General features: G+C 53.7%; 1 protein-coding gene across 1 annotated transcript; it reads left to right on the forward strand.

Moving 5' to 3' along the window:
• Positions 1-1,920: 1,920 nt before the first annotated feature.
• LOC119107607 (uncharacterized) lies at positions 1,921-9,989 on the forward strand. The gene is made up of 5 exons (XM_037231147.1): positions 1,921-2,006; positions 2,701-2,847; positions 4,198-4,398; positions 4,695-4,853; positions 9,903-9,989. Exons 3-5 carry the CDS (start codon positions 4,243-4,245, stop codon positions 9,987-9,989), a joined length of 402 nt encoding a protein of 133 aa, XP_037087042.1. The 5' UTR covers positions 1,921-2,006; positions 2,701-2,847; positions 4,198-4,242.
• The last annotated feature ends 8,889 nt before the right edge of the window (positions 9,990-18,878 follow it).

Below are 18,878 nucleotides of genomic sequence, written 5' to 3' on the forward strand. Positions count from 1 at the left end.
TGCTGGCGCGCGTGCGCAGGGAGCGGGTCGCGCCCCCGCCCGAGACGCCCGCGCAGGCTGTGGACGCTCTCCAGGCGACCGATGCCAGCACGCGGCGGCACGTCGCCTTCTACGCCCATGTCGGCGGCGAGGAGGTGCGTTTTGATGTTTTGTGTTGTTTTTCGTGGGACTTTTTATGCCTCACGGTGAGAAGGATTGGGAGTTAGCTGTTCGGCCCGCGGCTTGTTGGGCGGAAGGCACTTATGTTGACAGATCGTCAAAGGTAAACATTGTACGTTTCGTGGGAAAATGTGGACAGATCGTCAAAGGTAAACATTGTCCGTTTCATGGGAAAATGGGGACAGATTGTCAAAGATAAACAATGTCCGTTTCGTGGGAAAATGTGAACAGATCGTCAATGGTAAACATTGTCCGTTTCGTGGGAAAATGTGGGCAGATCGTCAAAGATAAACATTATCCGTTTCGTGGGAAAATGTGGACAAATCGTCAAAGGTAAGCATCGCGTCCGTTTCGTGGGAAAGTCCGTGGTTTAAACAAAGTGGAGGCAAAATGGGCATGTTTAACTCTACACGACAAAGTCAGGATATCAAGCCCTTTAACATGCGTTTGAAAGGAATGGAGCTTTGGAATGCCATCTGGTAACGGTGTGCGTTCGAAGGTGCGCTGACTACCCTGGTCATACGGCGTCCATCCGTCTTCTTGAAATGTCAAGTCGACAGCTGTTTCAGATGTTAATTTGAAATTTTGTTCACCCGTTCACAACATTTTGCTCTGTTGCCTGTGTTTTGGTTTCGTAAGACTGCTTGCAGGTTTATGATTGTTAAATGCCCTTAACCGAGCAAGGTTATCTTTAAAAAGCCACACCTCAGAAACCTTAGCGATATTGGTTTTAAGCTGTGCGTGTGTGCTTACGGCACGTTTCTTCCCCACGGCCTCCTCAAGCCGAAATGATATTGGTTAGTTTGAAATAATGTGAATACTACTTTGCAATGATGGCATTTACAGCTGACGTCATTCTGACGTCATTTGCGTGTGCTTTGTCAGTGCCATGACCGCAATTCGAGGCTGTCATCGCGTGCGCAAACAATGTAAAGAAAGACAGCAGAGTCCCGCACTTTAACGCCGGGGTGCTGATACTTAGTGGCGTAAGTTTTCCGGTTGGTTGGGTCAAGAGGAATGTAATTATATTTTCGGACACTTGTCACGAAAATGGAATTGCTCTTACTGTAAACGACGCACATGCGCGAAACACGATGTTCCAGAGCTAAGTATGGGAAGTTTTATATTAGGCCGTAGATTACCTACAGATTAAGGTTCGTGCTATTTGCGGTCTGCGATGTGCATTTTCTGCTGAGTTCCCGGTCGATTTACCCCGAAAGGTGCCACAGGAACGCGTGCAGCGCCCAGCTGAGATGCACGTCCTTGAGCTGCATCCAACGCTCATCCTCAGCGTTACACGAGTGCTGCTAATCTCATCTACCACTGAACGCTGGCGGAGGTGGACCGGTGAACTAGGGAACCAATGAACCACTGAACCAATGAATTACTGAACCACGAAACCAATGAAACATTGGACCACTGAACCAATGAACCATAGGGCCACTGAACCAGTGAACCGCTGAGCGCCACGTCTGCCGCAGGCGGCCATCGGCCTGGAGGCGCAGGCGGTGGTCAAGATGGCGCAGTGGCAGGCGGCGCGCGGCACGGCCGTCGAGATACAGGTCGACACGTCGCTGGGCGCCGTGCCGCGGCCGTTCGTCCAGCTGCTGCTGGTGTTCCTGGCCGCTCCCGAGCGGGCCCTCCCCGCCTACTGGGTGCTCATGTCGCACCGGTCGCGGCACCTGAACGGCGCCGTGCTGGGCGCCATCGGCCGCCGGCTGCGCCTGGCGCCGGCCACCTTTCTCGCCGGCTGGGAGGACGGGCTGCAGGCGGCGGCGCAGACCATCTGGCCCCAGGCGCGCGTCAGCGGCGGCTGGTTTCACTACGCCAAGGCTGTGCTGGATCAGGTGTGTAGGCACGGCGTTGTCCTGCTGGTGGAGGATCGATGTGGGAGTGAAGCAAACGCGCGATGCGAAGGCGCTGTTTTATTTAGTTGTGTGGCGTCTTGTGATTGACACTGGGACTGTACCGTTGCAATGTGTCGTTATGGTTATCGTATCGCTGGCGCTGTATCGTTAAAAACGGGAATGGCACATGCTGGGTTTAAGGGGAAATTTTGTGGTGGGGTCCCGCACATTTTTCGTCGCAGTACGAAGGTTTTTTGTTGAGTGCCGCACTGCGGAATCATTGATCGTCACACATTGTGACATCACAATGTGAAAACGTCATTCAGTGTTGCTGACTATTTCCATGAGATGGTTGTGTTCAGTTTGTTCGGGAATTTCGCCGCATTCTTGTCGTGCTCTGTGTGTGTTATCTAAGTATCGAATGCACTCTAGGAGGCGACGAAGATACCCAACCATCCCAGACGTGAAGCCCACTCGATGTGCGGTGTAATTTTCTATTATCAGGGACAAGCGATTTCGGACTGCAACTGCGGGATTACCCAGCCGCCTAAAGACCAAAATTGCGTCACCATTGGCGTTCTCGGGGCGCCGACCGCATGCACATTGTAGTTCGTTTTCTCGACCGTATTGCCATCCGGCCGCAGGACAAACGCAGCACGATGGCGCTTAGTGGCATTGCTCTCCATTCTCACAGATCCGACGGGTGGGTCTCGTGGCCGAGTACAAGCAGCCAGCTACCGACTTCGGGAAGTGGGCGAGGGAGCTGCTGACGGTGCCGCTCGTGCCTGCCGACCGCCTGGAGGACGTGTGGGCCCTGCTGCTGGACCGGGAGGCGCCAGAGGTCGGTGGATGCCCACCCCGTGCGAGCTCACGAGAATGATGTGTTTAATAGCGGTGTATGCTAGACTTGTTCGACAGTTGTCTGTTGACGTAGAGTATATTTGAGTATGCGGAGAATGTTTGAAGCATTGATCTTCTCGGTGCGGAGAAATGAATTCGCCAGTCATGAAAATATTTGAGGATAAAAAGTGAGGTATTCGTGGCTTATGGAAAAACAGGTTTTACACGTTTATTTGCATAATTTACGTTGATACATTTATCCTCATAAGTGTAGTGGTTGCCGCAGGCGCGCTAAGCACTACACTACCGGCACCCATCCTCATCTTTTTTAGTGACGACGTAGCATGGAACACAATTATCATTGGTGGAGAGCCTCCACGGAGTATAGCTTGACCCCCTGCTCGCGACCCCAGTCACCGGTGACGGGAGCGCCGCCGCCCCCGCCCGGCCCCTGGGGCCCGCTGCATGAGCGGCGCCGGTGGTGGCAGTCCTCCGGGCGCCCGTCCTGTCCGGCCCCTCGGGCCCGCTGAGAGAGCGGCGCCGGTGGCGGCAGTCCTCCGGGCGCCCGTCCTGTCCGGCCCCTTGGGCCCGCTGAGAGAGCGGCGCCGGTGGCGGCAGTCCTCCGGGCGCCCGTCCTGTCCGGCCCCTCGGGCCCGCTGAGAGAGCGGCGCCGGTGGCGGCAGTCCTCCGGGCGCCCGTCCTGTCCGGCCCCTCGGGCCCGCTGCAGGAGCGGCGCCGGTGGTGGCAGTCCTCCGGGCGCCCGTCCTGTCCGGCCCCTGGGGCCCGCTGCAGGAGCGGCGCCGGTGGTGGCGGTCCTCCGGGCGCCCGTCCTGTCCGGCCCCTCGGGCCCGCTGAGAGAGCGGCGCCGGTGGTGGCGGTCCTCCGGGCGCCCGTCCTGTCCGGCCCCTCGGGCCCGCTGAGAGAGCGGCGCCGGTGGTGGCGGTCCTCCGGGCGCCCGTCCTGTCCGGCCCCTCGGGCCCGCTGAGAGAGCGGCGCCGGTGGTGGCGGTCCTCCGAGCACCCGTCCTGTCTGGCCCCTCGGGCCCGCTGCAAGAGCGGCGCCGGTGGTGGGCAGTCCTCCGAGCACCCGTCCTGTCTGGCCCCTCGGGCCCGCTGAGAGAGCGGCGCCGGTGGTGACAGTCCTCCGGGCACCCGTCCTGTCTGGCCGTCCGGCCGTCCGGTACAACTGGCGTCTACGAGCAAAACGTCTAATTTTGCGGCATCGGAAAGGGTAAAAAAGCTCCCAGCGACCACCAGTCAACGACGGCCAAATTTGTGCGGTCAAGCAGTCGCGCGCGCATCAGTGCGCGTTTTTTCCCACGTCAGCTGTAGCCGAACACGTTTGTCGTCAGACGGCGCCGGAGCTGAGGCCCCAGGTGGACCTGCTGAGGCGCTACATGCAGGAGTGGCGGCAGCTGGAGGCTGAGCGGCTCTGTGTCCACGGCCAGCCCCGCCGCGTTAGCGACTACGCCAAGGACGTTGTGGCGGCATTGGCGAGCAAATTTTCGTCGGCGCATCCCAACTTCTGGCTCTTCGTGGAGAAAACCAACCTTGTAAGTGCCAGCGTCGTGTGTGTGTGCGCGTGTGCGTGTGCGTGTGCGTGTGCGTGTGCGTGTGTGCGTGTGCGTGCGTGTGCGTGTGTGTGTGCGTGTGCGTGTGCGTGTGCGTGCGTGCGTGCGTGCGTGCGTGCGTGCGTGCGTGCGTGCGTGCGTGCGTGCGTGCGTGTGTGTGTGTGTGTGTGTGTGTGTGTGTGAGAGAGAGCTTATATCGCGCGCACGAGTACCGACTGCAGACAGCGAGACGCGGGCTGCTGCGTTCAACAACGCTTTTACCGCTCCGTTGTCCTCAGGCCATCAACGACGCAAACAGACATGGCGAGGCTGCACAGCTGCGGCAGCTGACGGAGGTCAGGAGTCTGCGCGACAACCGACAGCAACTCCAGGCCAAGCTGGCCTCGCTGATCAAGGGTCTGGAAGAAGGACTTCCACTGGAAAAGTACATCGGGGCCGTGATACAACCTCTTCCGGCGCCGGATCGCCGCCCTCGAGACGGAGGAGCCAGACGGGTGAACAAAAAAGGAAATCGCTACGAGCTCGTGACCGGCGGAGCACACGTCCGCCAGCGAGGGAGAGAGCACGGGCGACCGAGCCGGCCGCCGTGCGTCGGTGGCGGCAGCGGCGCAGGCTCCGCTGGCTGTCCGACCAGGGTCACGGCTGACCGGCCGGCGGAGCGCGTCCGCCCTGTACGCGCTCATTGTCAGAGGCCGGCGCCGGTGACCGGTGCCCGCCGCGGCTGCGGTCCGGTGAGGGGCGTCGTGCGGGACGCTTCAGATGCCAGGGTCTGCTCGCTGGACCGAGTGGTCAGGTGTTGAGCTAGAGACATGCTCTTTCCACCCGGCGGGTGTCGCCAGCGTTCTAAACGGTGTGACAGATGACGTAAGTTGTTAAGTACGTTTGCGAAGGACATTATTCACGTATGTAAGACGGTAGTGTAATAGCCTTATTCCTCGGAGAGACCAGGAGAATGGAGATATAGATGGGCTGATATTTGGGCAACATGCCTTTATCGAAACAGTAGCAATAGCAACTTCTGTTATCGTTTCGATAGAGGCGCGTTGCTGAAGTATCGACCCACTTTTTCCATTCTCCCGGTTCTTTTCTGAGGAATAAAGCTATTACTACTGTTTTATCTGTGTGTGAAAGATAGGGTCATTCTCGATGTGCTAACTGTTACGGAAGCTTTAATAGCGTTTAAAGAAGCGATGTGTCAAGGGCACTTGGGCAGGTGGGACCTCCTGTCGTGTGAAGGCGACTCGTGCCTGCAATACAGGCAGCAACAGCGCAGCTTCGTCTTGCAAAGATTCGAGACACCACGGTGGTCCGAGTCCGTGTCAATGCCAGCATCAGAGGCGCGAAGTGAAGCATGTCTTAAGTCTCTGTGTACCTGTCCTTAAAAGGACCGAGTAGCTACAGCTTTCTGGTAGAACACGAAAAAGTGCGCCATTTTGCCTGACCGATTCGTTTCACGCGTTCAAGAGTGCACCAGCATAAGCTGTTGTGAGACCGTATTTCAGACCAGATTTTATGCGGTGTAGTTGTGAAAGGTTCATTGGACTTCGTGACTCGTGCACAGTATGTTGACCTTCCGAGCTCTTGGTCCCGATCATCGATATGTCCGCTCTTCACATGTGCACTGTCCGTGTGAAACCACGCAAAGATGAACAACTGCCCTTTGCGAACGCACACTGAAGGCGCCGTTTGCGCACCCAACTTCATTTGCACCGCGGCACAGACGTGAGCTCATAATCCGAGCAATAAGGCGGTATGTTCTGGCCACTGACAAGGTCAAACAACGGAGGTCGGCGTGCACCCCCCCCCCCCCCCCTTCAGCCTACTGTGAAAGTGATTCGCCGACTGTGTCGAGGGGAATGGAAAATACCGACACCGCACAGTTGACGCCGATCACGCGCGGCGCGGGCACGGCACGGGTGGTGTCGTTTGCTACCGGCATCACCGGCCCTCTCCGCACTAAAAAGCAGGTACAATATGCATCGAAACATACGTAGCTGCACAGAACATGCATGCTGCATCTATGATAATGCACGGATACACAGAAAGCATACGTGCTGTATCTATGACACACGAAGCATACACCTCGTACTTAGGACACATATATGGACACAGCACGCTCCCGCCGTTCTGGGTCAAACGCCCATCCACGTCAGGTCCCAGTCTGGACCTGTACCAAACCGCGGTTAGTGGTGCGAAACAAACGAAAATCAACTACCTCGGATCAAACGTCATAACTTTGCACGGATCGTAACTGGCGTGAGGCGTCGGCAGAGGGCCGTTCCGGCGTTCACGTCCCTGGTTTGGGCCCAGGGGTGGCAGCTGGTGCGAGAGAGGAACCTCCTTAAAACCATAAAGTCCTTCGCGACTAGCTCTGCCCGTTGTCGATTCACACCGCCTGTGTGTCCCTCGATCCGCGGTGTTCGCCGGGCCACCCGCTCCAGAGCTCCGGAGAGAAAACAGTAACAAGACCTATCTCAGGTCATGTATATGTATATGTATATATATATATATATATATATATATATATATGAATATGGATTCTTTGCGTGCATTTATGATAAATTTGATCGCGAAAAAGTTAATTTGCCTGTTTAAACAATGGAAGGATCACAGCATGTTTGGGAACACAAACATCGCATGCATGCCGCATTATATTAACGTCTTTGAGACGAGGATTTTTAAAAAGACTGCCAATAAACACATACGTGTGACGTTGGCGTTTATGTATACATGACAACATTAACGCGAGGTATTTACCTTGTTGCATAACAGTTAAACGCCATGCAACTCACGAGAAAACACGCAATTCAACTTGACTGATATTCGATATTTGAGTTAAGAACTTGAATTGGCCATAATCACGTAATCGGATATCGATTTTTTACAAGCGACCGCGTTTCAGCCTTTGGCCAGGCCTTAACTGAACAGGCCTCAGCAGGTCTCTCCGTATGACAGGTATGTCAGGAAGATCACGGCACCAGTAGATCCCTTCAGATATGATCGATGGAACCGCATCCCACTGTCTTAGCTTCCTCACGTGGACTTAGCTACACGAAGCACTTTAAGATGTGATATGGGTAGCTCACTGTGCTGACGAGCATCGCCACGTCAGTTTAGCATGTCATTCTCTAACACGTCATGTGCATTGTTGCTGGTGAGAGGCGTCGGCACGTGTCCGTTTGCCTCTAGGTACGCATTGACCTACGTGCATGCACAGCTATCGTCGGGTCGGCGAATTCCCCGTCATCTGCGTCGTCAGTGGCCGACTCCTCGTCGAGGGCGGCTTCTTCCTCCTCATCTTCGAGGTCAAGGGACAGCTTCTGCATCGCCTGGCCGGTTTGCGAGTACAGAAACTCGACTCCCAGGAGCTCGTCTGGAACGTTTCGTGAATGTCTGCGAGCCCCTCTTATCGTTTTCCCTACAGGCGTTTTGAAAGGACAGTACTGTTCTGCTGATGACTGGTTGACTCGGCTCGGCTCGGCTTGGCTCGGCTCAGCACGCTAAACTGTACCCATAATGCAGACTGGAGGTGCCGCCTTAGCTGATCCATGTGTGTTCTTGCTGTAGAGTGGCACAACGAAGCTTTGACATCTCAATATGGATGCAATGAGAAACAACACTCATCCAACCCTCGCCTTGAAGGGGGGGGGGGGGGGGGGTTGGCGATGCCACAACCCCCTAAGGTTTTTGAGGACACCTCTGCGGCATGATGCTCAATTGCGTCCAAGTTTCCAGTAGCCTGCGAAACATCCATAACCCATGTTTTGACACAAAGAACGTGTTGCCTCTCCGATCTCGGAGCAGCGGCGGTTTTTGAGGAACACTGCGCAGCGATCTATGGCCGGCGAGAGCGGGCGACGACAGACAATGCTGCAGAACGCGCGCGGCGGGCCGACATTGCTATGTTAACGGAGCCATATTTCATAGATATATGCCCAAAATACACAAAAATATGAACCATCGCACTCAGAATTGAACAAGGGAGACACGGCTGCTCAGGTTTTGTGTCGCCACAAGACACGGTCTTGTCGGTATGATGTATAGCTGAAAAAGTGCGATTTTCTGGAAAATGTAGCGTTTCGCCCCACGTAATAGGGTCAACTATTAACCGAACAAAATAAAATCAGTACTAATCGCAACATCTTGTTGAGATAGATCCACTGGTCTTTTTTACTAGGCACTATCGTTAGTAGTTGGGAAACGTCGGGGCGGAGAACATCGATCCCTCATCACTCCACATTACGAAAACGGCTAACGGAAACGCCGGGGCGGGGAGCTTCGATCCCTCATCACTCCACATTACGAAAACGGCTAACGGAAATGTCGGGGCGGGGAGCTTTGATCCCTCATCATTCCACATTACGAAAACGGCTAACGGATACGTCGGGGCGGAGAGCATCGATCCCCATCAATCCACATTACGAAAACGGCTAACGGAAACGTCGGGGCGGGGAGCTTCGATCCCTCATCACTCCACATTACGAAAACGGCTAACGGAAACGTCGGGGCGGGGAGCATCGATCTCTCATCACTCCACATTACGAAAACGGCTAACGGAAACGTCGGGGCGGAGAGCATCGATCCCTTATCCCTCCACATTACGAAAACGGCTAACGGAAACGTCGGGGCGGGGAGCATCCATCCCTCATCACTCCACATTACGAAAACGGCTAACAGAAACGTCGGGGCGCATCGGGGAGCATAGATCCCTCATCACTCCACATTACGAAAACGGCTAACAGAAACGTCGGGGCGGGGAGCATCGATCCTCATCACTCCACATTACGAAAACGGCTAAGGGAAACGTCGGGGCGGGGAGCATCGATCCCTCATCACTCCACATTACGAAAACGGCTAACGAAAACGTCGAGGTGCATCGGGGAGCATCGATCCCTCATCACTCCACATTACGAAAACGGCTTATTAGGGCGAGGTTTAAAGCACGTGATCTTCACATTCGTGCTGCTGGAGGTAACTTGTGCTCACGGATCGGTCAGACCTCTTGATTCCAAAACACGCAAACACACTATGCTTCACCATATGTGTTTCCTCATTTTGCGTCGCTCTAGTCAGTTGCCTGCGCAGATGTAGCCGATGCATTACATCAAACTCGAAACGACCTCCCGCCCGATGAAACCAAAGTGACCTTGTCTGATGCGAAATCAAAATTGAGCAACACAAGTTTCCTTTGGTATGCTCTACGCAAAGCTGCACTAGGTTGATGGGCACCACTATTCATATGCCTCACAGTCTCTCCCAGACAGTAAGCGCTCAGGCGAGCCACGATTAGACTCATATCCACGACGCCAGACATGAGTCTGTGTTCGATGTTGACCGGGCAGTGCGTCATCTGATCGTCATCTGATGGCAGTGCGTCATCTGGCCTGGTCACACGTCCTCACCAGTACGCACTCGAGCACGTGACTGGCCACGCACGTGTGCATGGTGACGGTGCGTCTCACGCGCACTTCAGCGCGCTCCGCCAGCGGGCGAACGTCGGGAAGCTCGCCGCGCCCACCACCGACCAGCACGGCAAGCCCAGCGCGGTCGCTGTCCTGGTCGAGCATGACTAAGCCCCCGCTTGCTGCGCGCGATTCAAACCCGGCCCCCCGGCGCCGTTTCAGCGGACCAGGCCGTCCAGAAAGTGGGCCTCGTACGGTGCGTCACTTGTCTGGATGGCTGGAGGGGGTGGCTGGGTGAGATCTGTAGCTGCGAAGTCAGATGTGCGCGAACGCTTTGAATTCTTTTCATTGTACACGGTCAACGAGTCATCAAAGATCGGCAGAACATTGACGGGCTTCGTGTTGTCTTTGTCGATGAAGTTCGTTAAATGCCACGTAAGTCTAGTGCAGTCTTAAGCAGTGAACTTTAAGAAACCTAAGAACCTACAGAAATGCGATTGGTAGTCTTTTATAAGGTTTATAATTTATCATAACCCTTATATATATATAATGTAAGTAATGATATAAATGATATAATGTCACGGCGCATTAACGTTACGTGCAAATGAGTTGGAGCCCAGGTACTGCCGGGAGCCTGCTACAGCCCTTAATGGTCCAGTTTCACGGCCATGCTCATTTTGACTAACGGGCAACTTTCCCAAAACGTGGATTAAGGTTTTGCGATTTTGGATGGCAGCCAACACATCAAAGGCTCTGCATATTCACGACAATAGACTAATTTGAAAAGTTGACGCAACGAGTATATAGCTTTAGCCTTAGGAGAGGTTAGAGAGCCAAGCCTCTTCAAGGTTGAGGGTAACTATTGGAGCAATTAAGTTCGGTACCCCGACAGACAACTGACAACCTGGTGCTTTCTCTGGTTCGACATAGCCAAGACAATGCGGACACCAGCCTGACACACCACATCAGCCCCTCCCCATTTACCCCCCCCCCCCCCCCCTCCTCCCTCTCCCCTTCCCCGTTCCCCCGGGGGCGATCACGACAGGGACGCGACCAAGACGGCGACGAGGACGACCATGCAGATAACGCTTTGGAGTTTTCACCCTCGCGAATGGTCAGCGGTGCTACTGATGCTCATCACCCTGCGTTTGAGCATCATCTGCAATCATCATCTGCGATCATCATCTGTGGTCATCTGCGATCATCATCCGCGTTCATCCCAACCACCGCCTCTACCCGCATCCATTGTCACCGCATGCCGTTCCTGTCCCCGACCATATGGCCGCGGCCATCTTGTTCACCGGGGTAGATCTTTTACCCGGAGTGGAACTTCACATCCTTGTCTCTTCACATCTCTGTCTCTTCACATCTTCACATCATTGTCTCACACTGACTGTCGCCTGGAGGATTACAGGCGAGGCGATCAGCGGTTTGTCCGAGGCGGACGCACTGCCACCCGGTTCCGTCGCGCTATTTTATCGGTTGTTTACAACTCCCAAAGGCTACCCCCGCGTCCAGGTTCTGTGAGACCTGACCATGTCTGATCTAATTTGACCTGAGTGATGTATTGTCTTACCGTGACGAAGTTGCTTGGCATCTCCTGTCGGCGAGAAGCCCTCAAGCACATGACAACGGCATTTTGGGATCAAAATTGGCTCCCACGATGTGTTTCTCACATTTCTGTAGATCCTGGACCCAGCCCCCCAATGGGCGTCCACCCCGAAGCAATCCATTATTTTAATGGCAGGTCATTCAAACGTTTCAACCGCGCAAGGCCTCACGCAAACTACCATGTCGGAAGGTAACAAGGCCAACGAAGCTATGCACCCAGAAGTGCGGAGACACGTTTGCCTGGAGCATTTTCTTTTTACGACTTCTGGGTCGTGCACCCCAGCCCTGCCCAAGTTCCTCGAAAGAAAGGCCTCCGGATTAATCGTGTAAAGTCACACCCGTTTCCTTTTGTTGCCCGGCGGTAGGTTGGAATGCCGAGGTTCCCTGACTGACTGAGGTCATCAGGTCATCGCACAAAGCCCTGGCCCGCTTCCCCGGCCAGACCAGCCTCGTGGACAGCTCGACCCCTGACCCCTGGACCCCCACCTTGGAGGGCGGCGGTCAGCGCGGCGGAGTACGCCCTCAGTGGACCTCCCACGTGCGGTGCCAACTCGGGCTGTGTGAGCGGACCCCGGCGGCGCCCTCCCGGTCACCCTTACTGAGGCAGATCCAGTCCTCTACCACCCTCACTGAGACAGATCCAGTCCTCTACCACCCTCACTGAGACAGATCCAGTCCTCTACCACCCTTACTGAGGAAGATCCAGTCCTCTACCACCCTCACTGAGACAGATCCAGTCCTCTACCACCCTCACTGAGACAGATCCAGTCCTCGACCACCCTCACTGAGACAGATCCAGTCCTCGACCACCCTTACTGAGACAGATCCAGTCCTCGACCACCCTTACTGAGGCAGATCCCGTCCTCTACCACCCTCACTGAGACAGATCCAGTCCTCGACCACCCTTACTGAGGCAGATCCAGTCCTCGACCACCCTTACTGAGACAGATCCAGTCCTCTACCACCCTCACTGAGACAGATCCAGTCCGCGACCACCCTCACTGAGGCAGATCCAGTCCTCGACCACCCTCACTGAGGCAGATCCAGTCCTCTCAGCCGCACGGGCGGCAGCGTGCCCCGCGCTGATTTTTGCGTCCCCTCGGACGATGTCCGGATGGGGGTGGAGAGTGGGAGGGGGGGGGGGGGGAGGCGGCGCAATGCAGCGGTTTATGACGATTGCGTTACATAACACTACATCGCCGGCAACGTGGCCGTCATTGCCAGCAATCAAAAGGACGGCATCTACCGCTTGGACCCGCCTGTGTCGGCAGCACTTGGCTGCAGATCACTGCGCACGCGCGCTCTACCTACCGTCTTAAGCCCGTGGGACGCGGTGAGGGGATTTGGTGCGGCTTCGCCCCTTAACGCCAAGACATACTTGAAAGACGTGGCAATGTGAAGTAAATGTTAAAATGAACTGATATGCTAATGTTATGTAAGAGTCAGAATAAAAGGAGCGTCGGTATGATGCAAATGCCAAAACAATAACACGTTGTTATCATGCAAATGTTAAATTAATATTAAATGTTAGCGTCAATGCAATGAAGTTAGATGCACATGTTTAGAATGAGGACTTAAATCTCAGATTTTTGATGTGCAGTGCAAGTTGAGCTGGCTTAAGCACTCTGAAGAAGTCATCATTACCCACTTTCAAAACGCTGAAGCACGCCAGCGACGTAAATTGGTACAATGTTGGCACGCACGGCGTCGAAGAACAGCCAGTTGAGGCAAATGACAGCACACATCCAGATCTTCCTGCCAGCAGACGCCTGCTGACACCGACCCAGCCGATCGGAGGTCGAGCCGAAGAGGTGCCGGGACACGTCTGGAGCCCTCGCCCGAGCGCATCGCGTGCCCTGTCAGTGATTTCGGCTCTGAAATTATATTCGTTAGCTGGACGTGACTGCATACTGAAGGGCCTCACGCAAGCCGCATGAAATACAGCGCTGCGACACGTGTGTACACATCGTCTAGGCAATGCTGACAGTGCAAAAGCGGTAGTTCACACGCGACCGGTGACCTTTTGCTCGGTTTTGCCTCCAGACCATATAATTGACCGATAAGCTCCACTTGAGCTGATGGTGCATCGTGAGGTACTGGAGACAGATCACCACTCTACGCCCAAGTGACTGAGACGGCGTGGATCAGGACGCCGTTCTCTGCCATAGCATAGCTCGGGTGTAGATCCGTATCCCGAAAAGATGACAATTCGAAGAACACTTTCGGCAAGTCTTACGGAGAGAAGAGAAGCCGTTTTTATGTTGTTGGCGCACTGAAGCGCGGCTGTGTGTATTGGGTGGAATACTTCAGGCGTAGAAATATTCCCAGAAGCATTGACGGACGCCGTGGCACCGAGCTCCCAGGCGACATTTTCGCGATTTCCTTGTGGTATCTTGGATATCTCCTGCCACCGAGCGTTCCGCGAACGCATGTCACGCCTCTCCGGCGAGCCTCCATCCGCGCGCCTTCTGTTCAACGCCGCCTCCGGAGCAGCGCTCTTGGACGGCTGGCGGCGAGTCTCCACCCGCGCACCCTCTGTTTGACGCCGTCTCCGGAGCAGCGCTCTTGGACGGCTGGCGGCGAGTCTCCACCCGCGCACCCTCTGTTTGACGCCGTCTCCGGAGCAGCGCTCTTGGACGGCTGGCGGCGAGTCTCCACCCGCGCACCCTCTGTTTGGCGCCGTCTCCGGAGCAGCGCTCTTGGACGGCTGGCGGCGAGTCTCCACCCGCGCACCCTCTGTTTGGCGCCGTCTCCGGAGCAGCGCTCTTGGACGGCTGGCGGCGAGTCTCCACCCGCGCACCCTCTGTTTGACGCCGTCTCCGGAGCAGCGCTCTTGGACAGCTGGCGGCGAGTCTCCACCCGCGCACCCTCTGTTTGACGCCGTCTCCGGAGCAGCGCTCTTGGACGGCTGGCGGCGAGTCTCCACCCGCGCACCCTCTGTTTGACGCCGTCTCCGGAGCAGCGCTCTTGGACGGCTGGCGGCGAGTCTCCACCCGCGCACCCTCTGTTTGACGCCGTCTCCGGAGCAGCGCTCTCTTGGACGGATGGCTGGAGGCGCACCTTAACTTAACCGGAAACGTCATACACCCCCGTAGCACTAGCGACCACGTCAATACCTTGGTCTCTGTCGTTGCCACCCGGCGCGGTGTTAGCCAGCTCAACGGTGCTGCCGCATGCTCGCATTCCGCCCACCACGATCCCACGCTGCCCACACAGTCGGGCGTCGCATACTTGACATGCTATTGGTCACACGCAAGCTCATAACTGAACATCCTGAATAGCTCTCTACCAACGCAGCGGTGCGGGCCGTAACGATCCGCGCCGTTTCCCCGATTAGCGTGCCGCGTCCGTCCCCCCCCCGCCCCACATCCACCTTCGCGACAGAGCCCACCCAGCCAACGCGTGGGGGCGAGGAGGCGCCCGGGAAATCAGGATTGGACGGCCGAAATGTCGCGCCAGGTGGACCTTCCGTGTAAGAAGTGAAGCGCAATTGCACCATATGCTCGTGAAACATGCTATTTGGCCTCACGTTTGGCGGACTGCGCAGTGCCGTAGCAATACAGGCGTCTACCCGGATATAATGGCGAGCAGACACGTATCTGTGAACAAATGCCGTGGTTTTTGCAAAAAAGCAATACATCAATGTTGCAATGGCAACACATGGAGTGTTGCACATGGCAACGTTTGCACATGGCGACACATCAATGCCGCACATGGCAAAACATCAGTGCCGCACATACCAACACATCAATGCCGCATATGCCAGCACATCAATGCCGCACATGCCAACACATCAATGCCGCACATGCCAACACATCAATGCCGCACATGCCAACACATCAATGCCGCATATGCCAGCACATCAATGACGCACATGCCAACACATCAATGCCGCACATGCCAACACATCAATGCCGCACATGCCAACACATCAATGCCGCACATGCCAACATATCAATGCCGCACATGCCAACACATCAATGTGGTACATGGCAACACATCAATGGCCGACGCCGGTCGTGCCCGGAGGGTCAGTTTTCCCACCTATTGCCCAGAAGGAAACACCACACATTTGTTTCCACTGCCGCCGCAGTGAAAGCCTGTTAAGCGCACCATCCATTTTGGTCTCACCTGACGGAAAAGGGTTCGAAGGAGGGTGCCTAGCTCTTTCAGCTTTTATGGCATACGCTAGAGCACATTCTAACCAGTCTTCAGCTTGTTTCAGCTAAGACATTTAATGATTTTTTATTTCATTTGATTAGGGATGATGAGACGTGTGAATGAGTCATCGAATAATGATAATTAATTGATGATGAATTCATGTACATAATATATCGAAACAACAACAGTATAATGTCAAATAATATGTCGAAATATATATGTGTATATATATTTATATATGTATATATATATATATATATATATATATATATATATATATATATATATATATATATATATATATACGAAATATAATGTCGAAACGAAACAGAGCATATCGAATAATGAATTCATCTGGTGATCGGTGATGTGGAGCGCCATGGGAGTGCAACCACGACACTGCAAGAGGAAACGAACTAGTTGGCATGAAACGATTACATGCGAGCAGCGATGTCGGCACACCAACACTTAGCTGATAGCCGTTACGCTTTGGCCATGGCCAAGACTATGACCAAAGCCCGTACGCATTTGACGATTCCTGTCATCACCTTAACAATCCTGATATTTAGGCCTTTAACACTCACTCTAGGGGGGAGGGGGGTAATCCATCAAGGTTTACCGGAATAACTTTCGAACGTTGCGGCGCAATAGCTGTAGGTAATTGAAAAGCCAAATTTTTGGATTGCAAATTAAATATGCCTAATAAGGCTGCTGAGCCGTGGGCAGGTTAAGGCAAACCATGACTGATCGCAGGGACAATTCCTAGGAAGCCTTTCAATCTTGGACTGGTGAGAAGCTTTTAAAGATTGTATATTACCGTTAGATCATGGTTTCTTTAAGTTGAATGCCCGATGGAGTGATGTTTTTATATCGCATCGAGAGGTGCGCCACTTTTAAGGACATATTTTAACAAGTACTCTGGTGAAACCTCGGGACCATTTATGCCTTATAATGGCATTGGGTAGTGCCAGTACAGCAACAACATATGATATGCAAATGAAGTTTGGCTCTCCGGGAGTAAGTGTTATAGAGTGAGCATTTTGCCTTAGCTCTATATTTCTTTCTTTCTTTGTAGCCCCAGAGTGCAGCCATTGTCCGCAACAGCAGGCGACAGCATCTGTTAAGGGTTGTCGTCAGCTGTTATGGGAAAGAAGCGCCTCTTTTGAGATGGTTTAAAAAGGGCCATTGCGGGCCTGCAGGCTTAAAAGTGGCACTTCGACAGATGTTCATGACGTCAGAAGAAATGGCTGTTTGTGATTGGCACCGCCAGCTGCCCAGTCACTTACGGAGAAGCACATTTGTGGAGGTTTGAATCGCTGCGTCACTAGGCTATGTAGGACGTCTGTTCCCAAAGCCAAAGTGCGATTCGAAAATAGCCACTGTGGTAATACCACGGGGAAAATGCAAACTATAGCAAGACGCTTCGTCTTTCGAGATTATGTTTCGATACCCATCTATATTTTCCGTAAGCATTGTTTTAATCTGTTGTAGCAATTTCGTGCACAAGAGTTTTAACCAATTAGCGATGATCACATAACATACACCCTGGCAGAAGCACAGGAAATGAGAACCATCACTGTCATAATGGCGAGCAGGGAGCCTCGCGATATCTCTCCCGTTGGAGCAGCTGCTTCAACTTGAAGTAGGGGCTGCTCAGAAGGTTCTGCTGACATCATTTTCCCTCGTCTTTTGTCCTCAGCGTTTGTACACCCTGTGCAAAACCAAATAATAAAAGGGCGGCATACACCTAACCACAAGCTCATATACGCTAGCGCGCACAGCGAGGTCAGTTTACAACGAAACAGTAAAACTCGCAGGTGTTCATTAAAGTGATCCCGGGCCGTGCTTTTGGTTTCGCTAAGGTATGTAAAATCCTTATCTTCCTTGTGTGTGGTTCTGCTTGTGTCACGCAGAGCTGGCAGATTATCATAAAAACAAAGTGCAGGTGCTACGCCCGCCACTTCTTTCGCATCATCATCACCGCTGATAAAGAATTCAAGCTCCTTCCGTAGGATGGCCGCAGTGGGACTTTGCATCCAGGTAGCACCCCTTGCAATTTAGGTTATTTCCAATCAAATCAATGCGTGGGCGTGGTAGCCGACCCAGACTCGGATAACAATCCTGGCCAGGCCCCAGTTACAACCAGCAACACTAGCGAATTACAGACTGCGCCAGGACAGGATTGCAATCAGCAACATGATCGGGTTACAAGTCGCACCAGGCCGGATCACAGTCCGCGCCAGGCGCCAGGACAGGGTGGTTATCAGCAACTTGATCGGATTACAAACAACACCACGCCGGATTACTGTACGTGCTAGACGCTAGGAGCGGATGACAATCAGTAACATCATAGGATTACAGTTCGCACCAGGCTGGATTACAGCCCGCGCCAGGCGCTAGGACTGGATGGTAATCAGTAGCATGACCGGACTGCCAGCCACCGATTCATCCAGTCCATAACATGCTCCAGAGCGTGTCACACATCGCCCACACAGTAAATTTGCAAACCGGTAGGCGCACCTTTCCGACATGGCAATCCTAACTTCGGCACCGCAGCTTAAATGGCGGTGTCATGCGACCCTTCACGTAAATCATGTGAGCTGTCCTGGCCAAGAGAGAAACTAGCGATACACTTGGCCTTGGAATGGGTCTTTACATGTAAAAGCAGAAGAAACTGGTGCACAAGGGTGTCACTACTTTCGCATACTTTCGGGGAGAGGAGCCTGCGCCGCCGACGTTGACTGGAGCTGCTCATTGTCCTTCGTTCTTCCGAGCCCTCCCCCCCCCCCCCCGCCCCGCTGTACTCCGTATGAATAAATGGGAATGCTGGGCCAATTAAATGCAGCAACTGTCTGAACTGTTGATGCACTGGGTTCCAAGCACATTCACATCATGATCATATGTCATCATTATCACTGTCACATCGACTTCAAATGAAGTCATTCCGCGGCAGCAAAATTGTTGGAACCAACGAAGTTCTCATCGCAATTTTGACAGTAAAGGCGCAAATAACAGTGGCTGAAATCCAGGAAAAAATATGATTCAAGGATAGGTAACTAAGTTCCACTTAACTAGCTCCCAAACAATTTTAGAAAGTAACATCCATGCTTGCACATACATGTAGTGTAATATCATTTTAGTGATGCAGTAATAGTGCAGCTGCGTATTAAGCTTCTAGCGTGCGTGCTAGTGAGACTACCCCACTCGTCTTGGCATTAATCCTAGAAAGCTGGACGTTCTGTTGGTTTTACCTTGCATACGCTCACCTGCATTACCCATCCGTGCGAG

The sequence above is a fragment of the Pollicipes pollicipes genome, unplaced genomic scaffold (assembly GCF_011947565.3).
Source record: "Pollicipes pollicipes isolate AB1234 unplaced genomic scaffold, Ppol_2.1 Scaffold_1600;HRSCAF=1878_pilon_pilon_pilon, whole genome shotgun sequence".
NCBI lineage: Eukaryota > Metazoa > Arthropoda > Thecostraca > Pollicipedomorpha > Pollicipedidae > Pollicipes > Pollicipes pollicipes.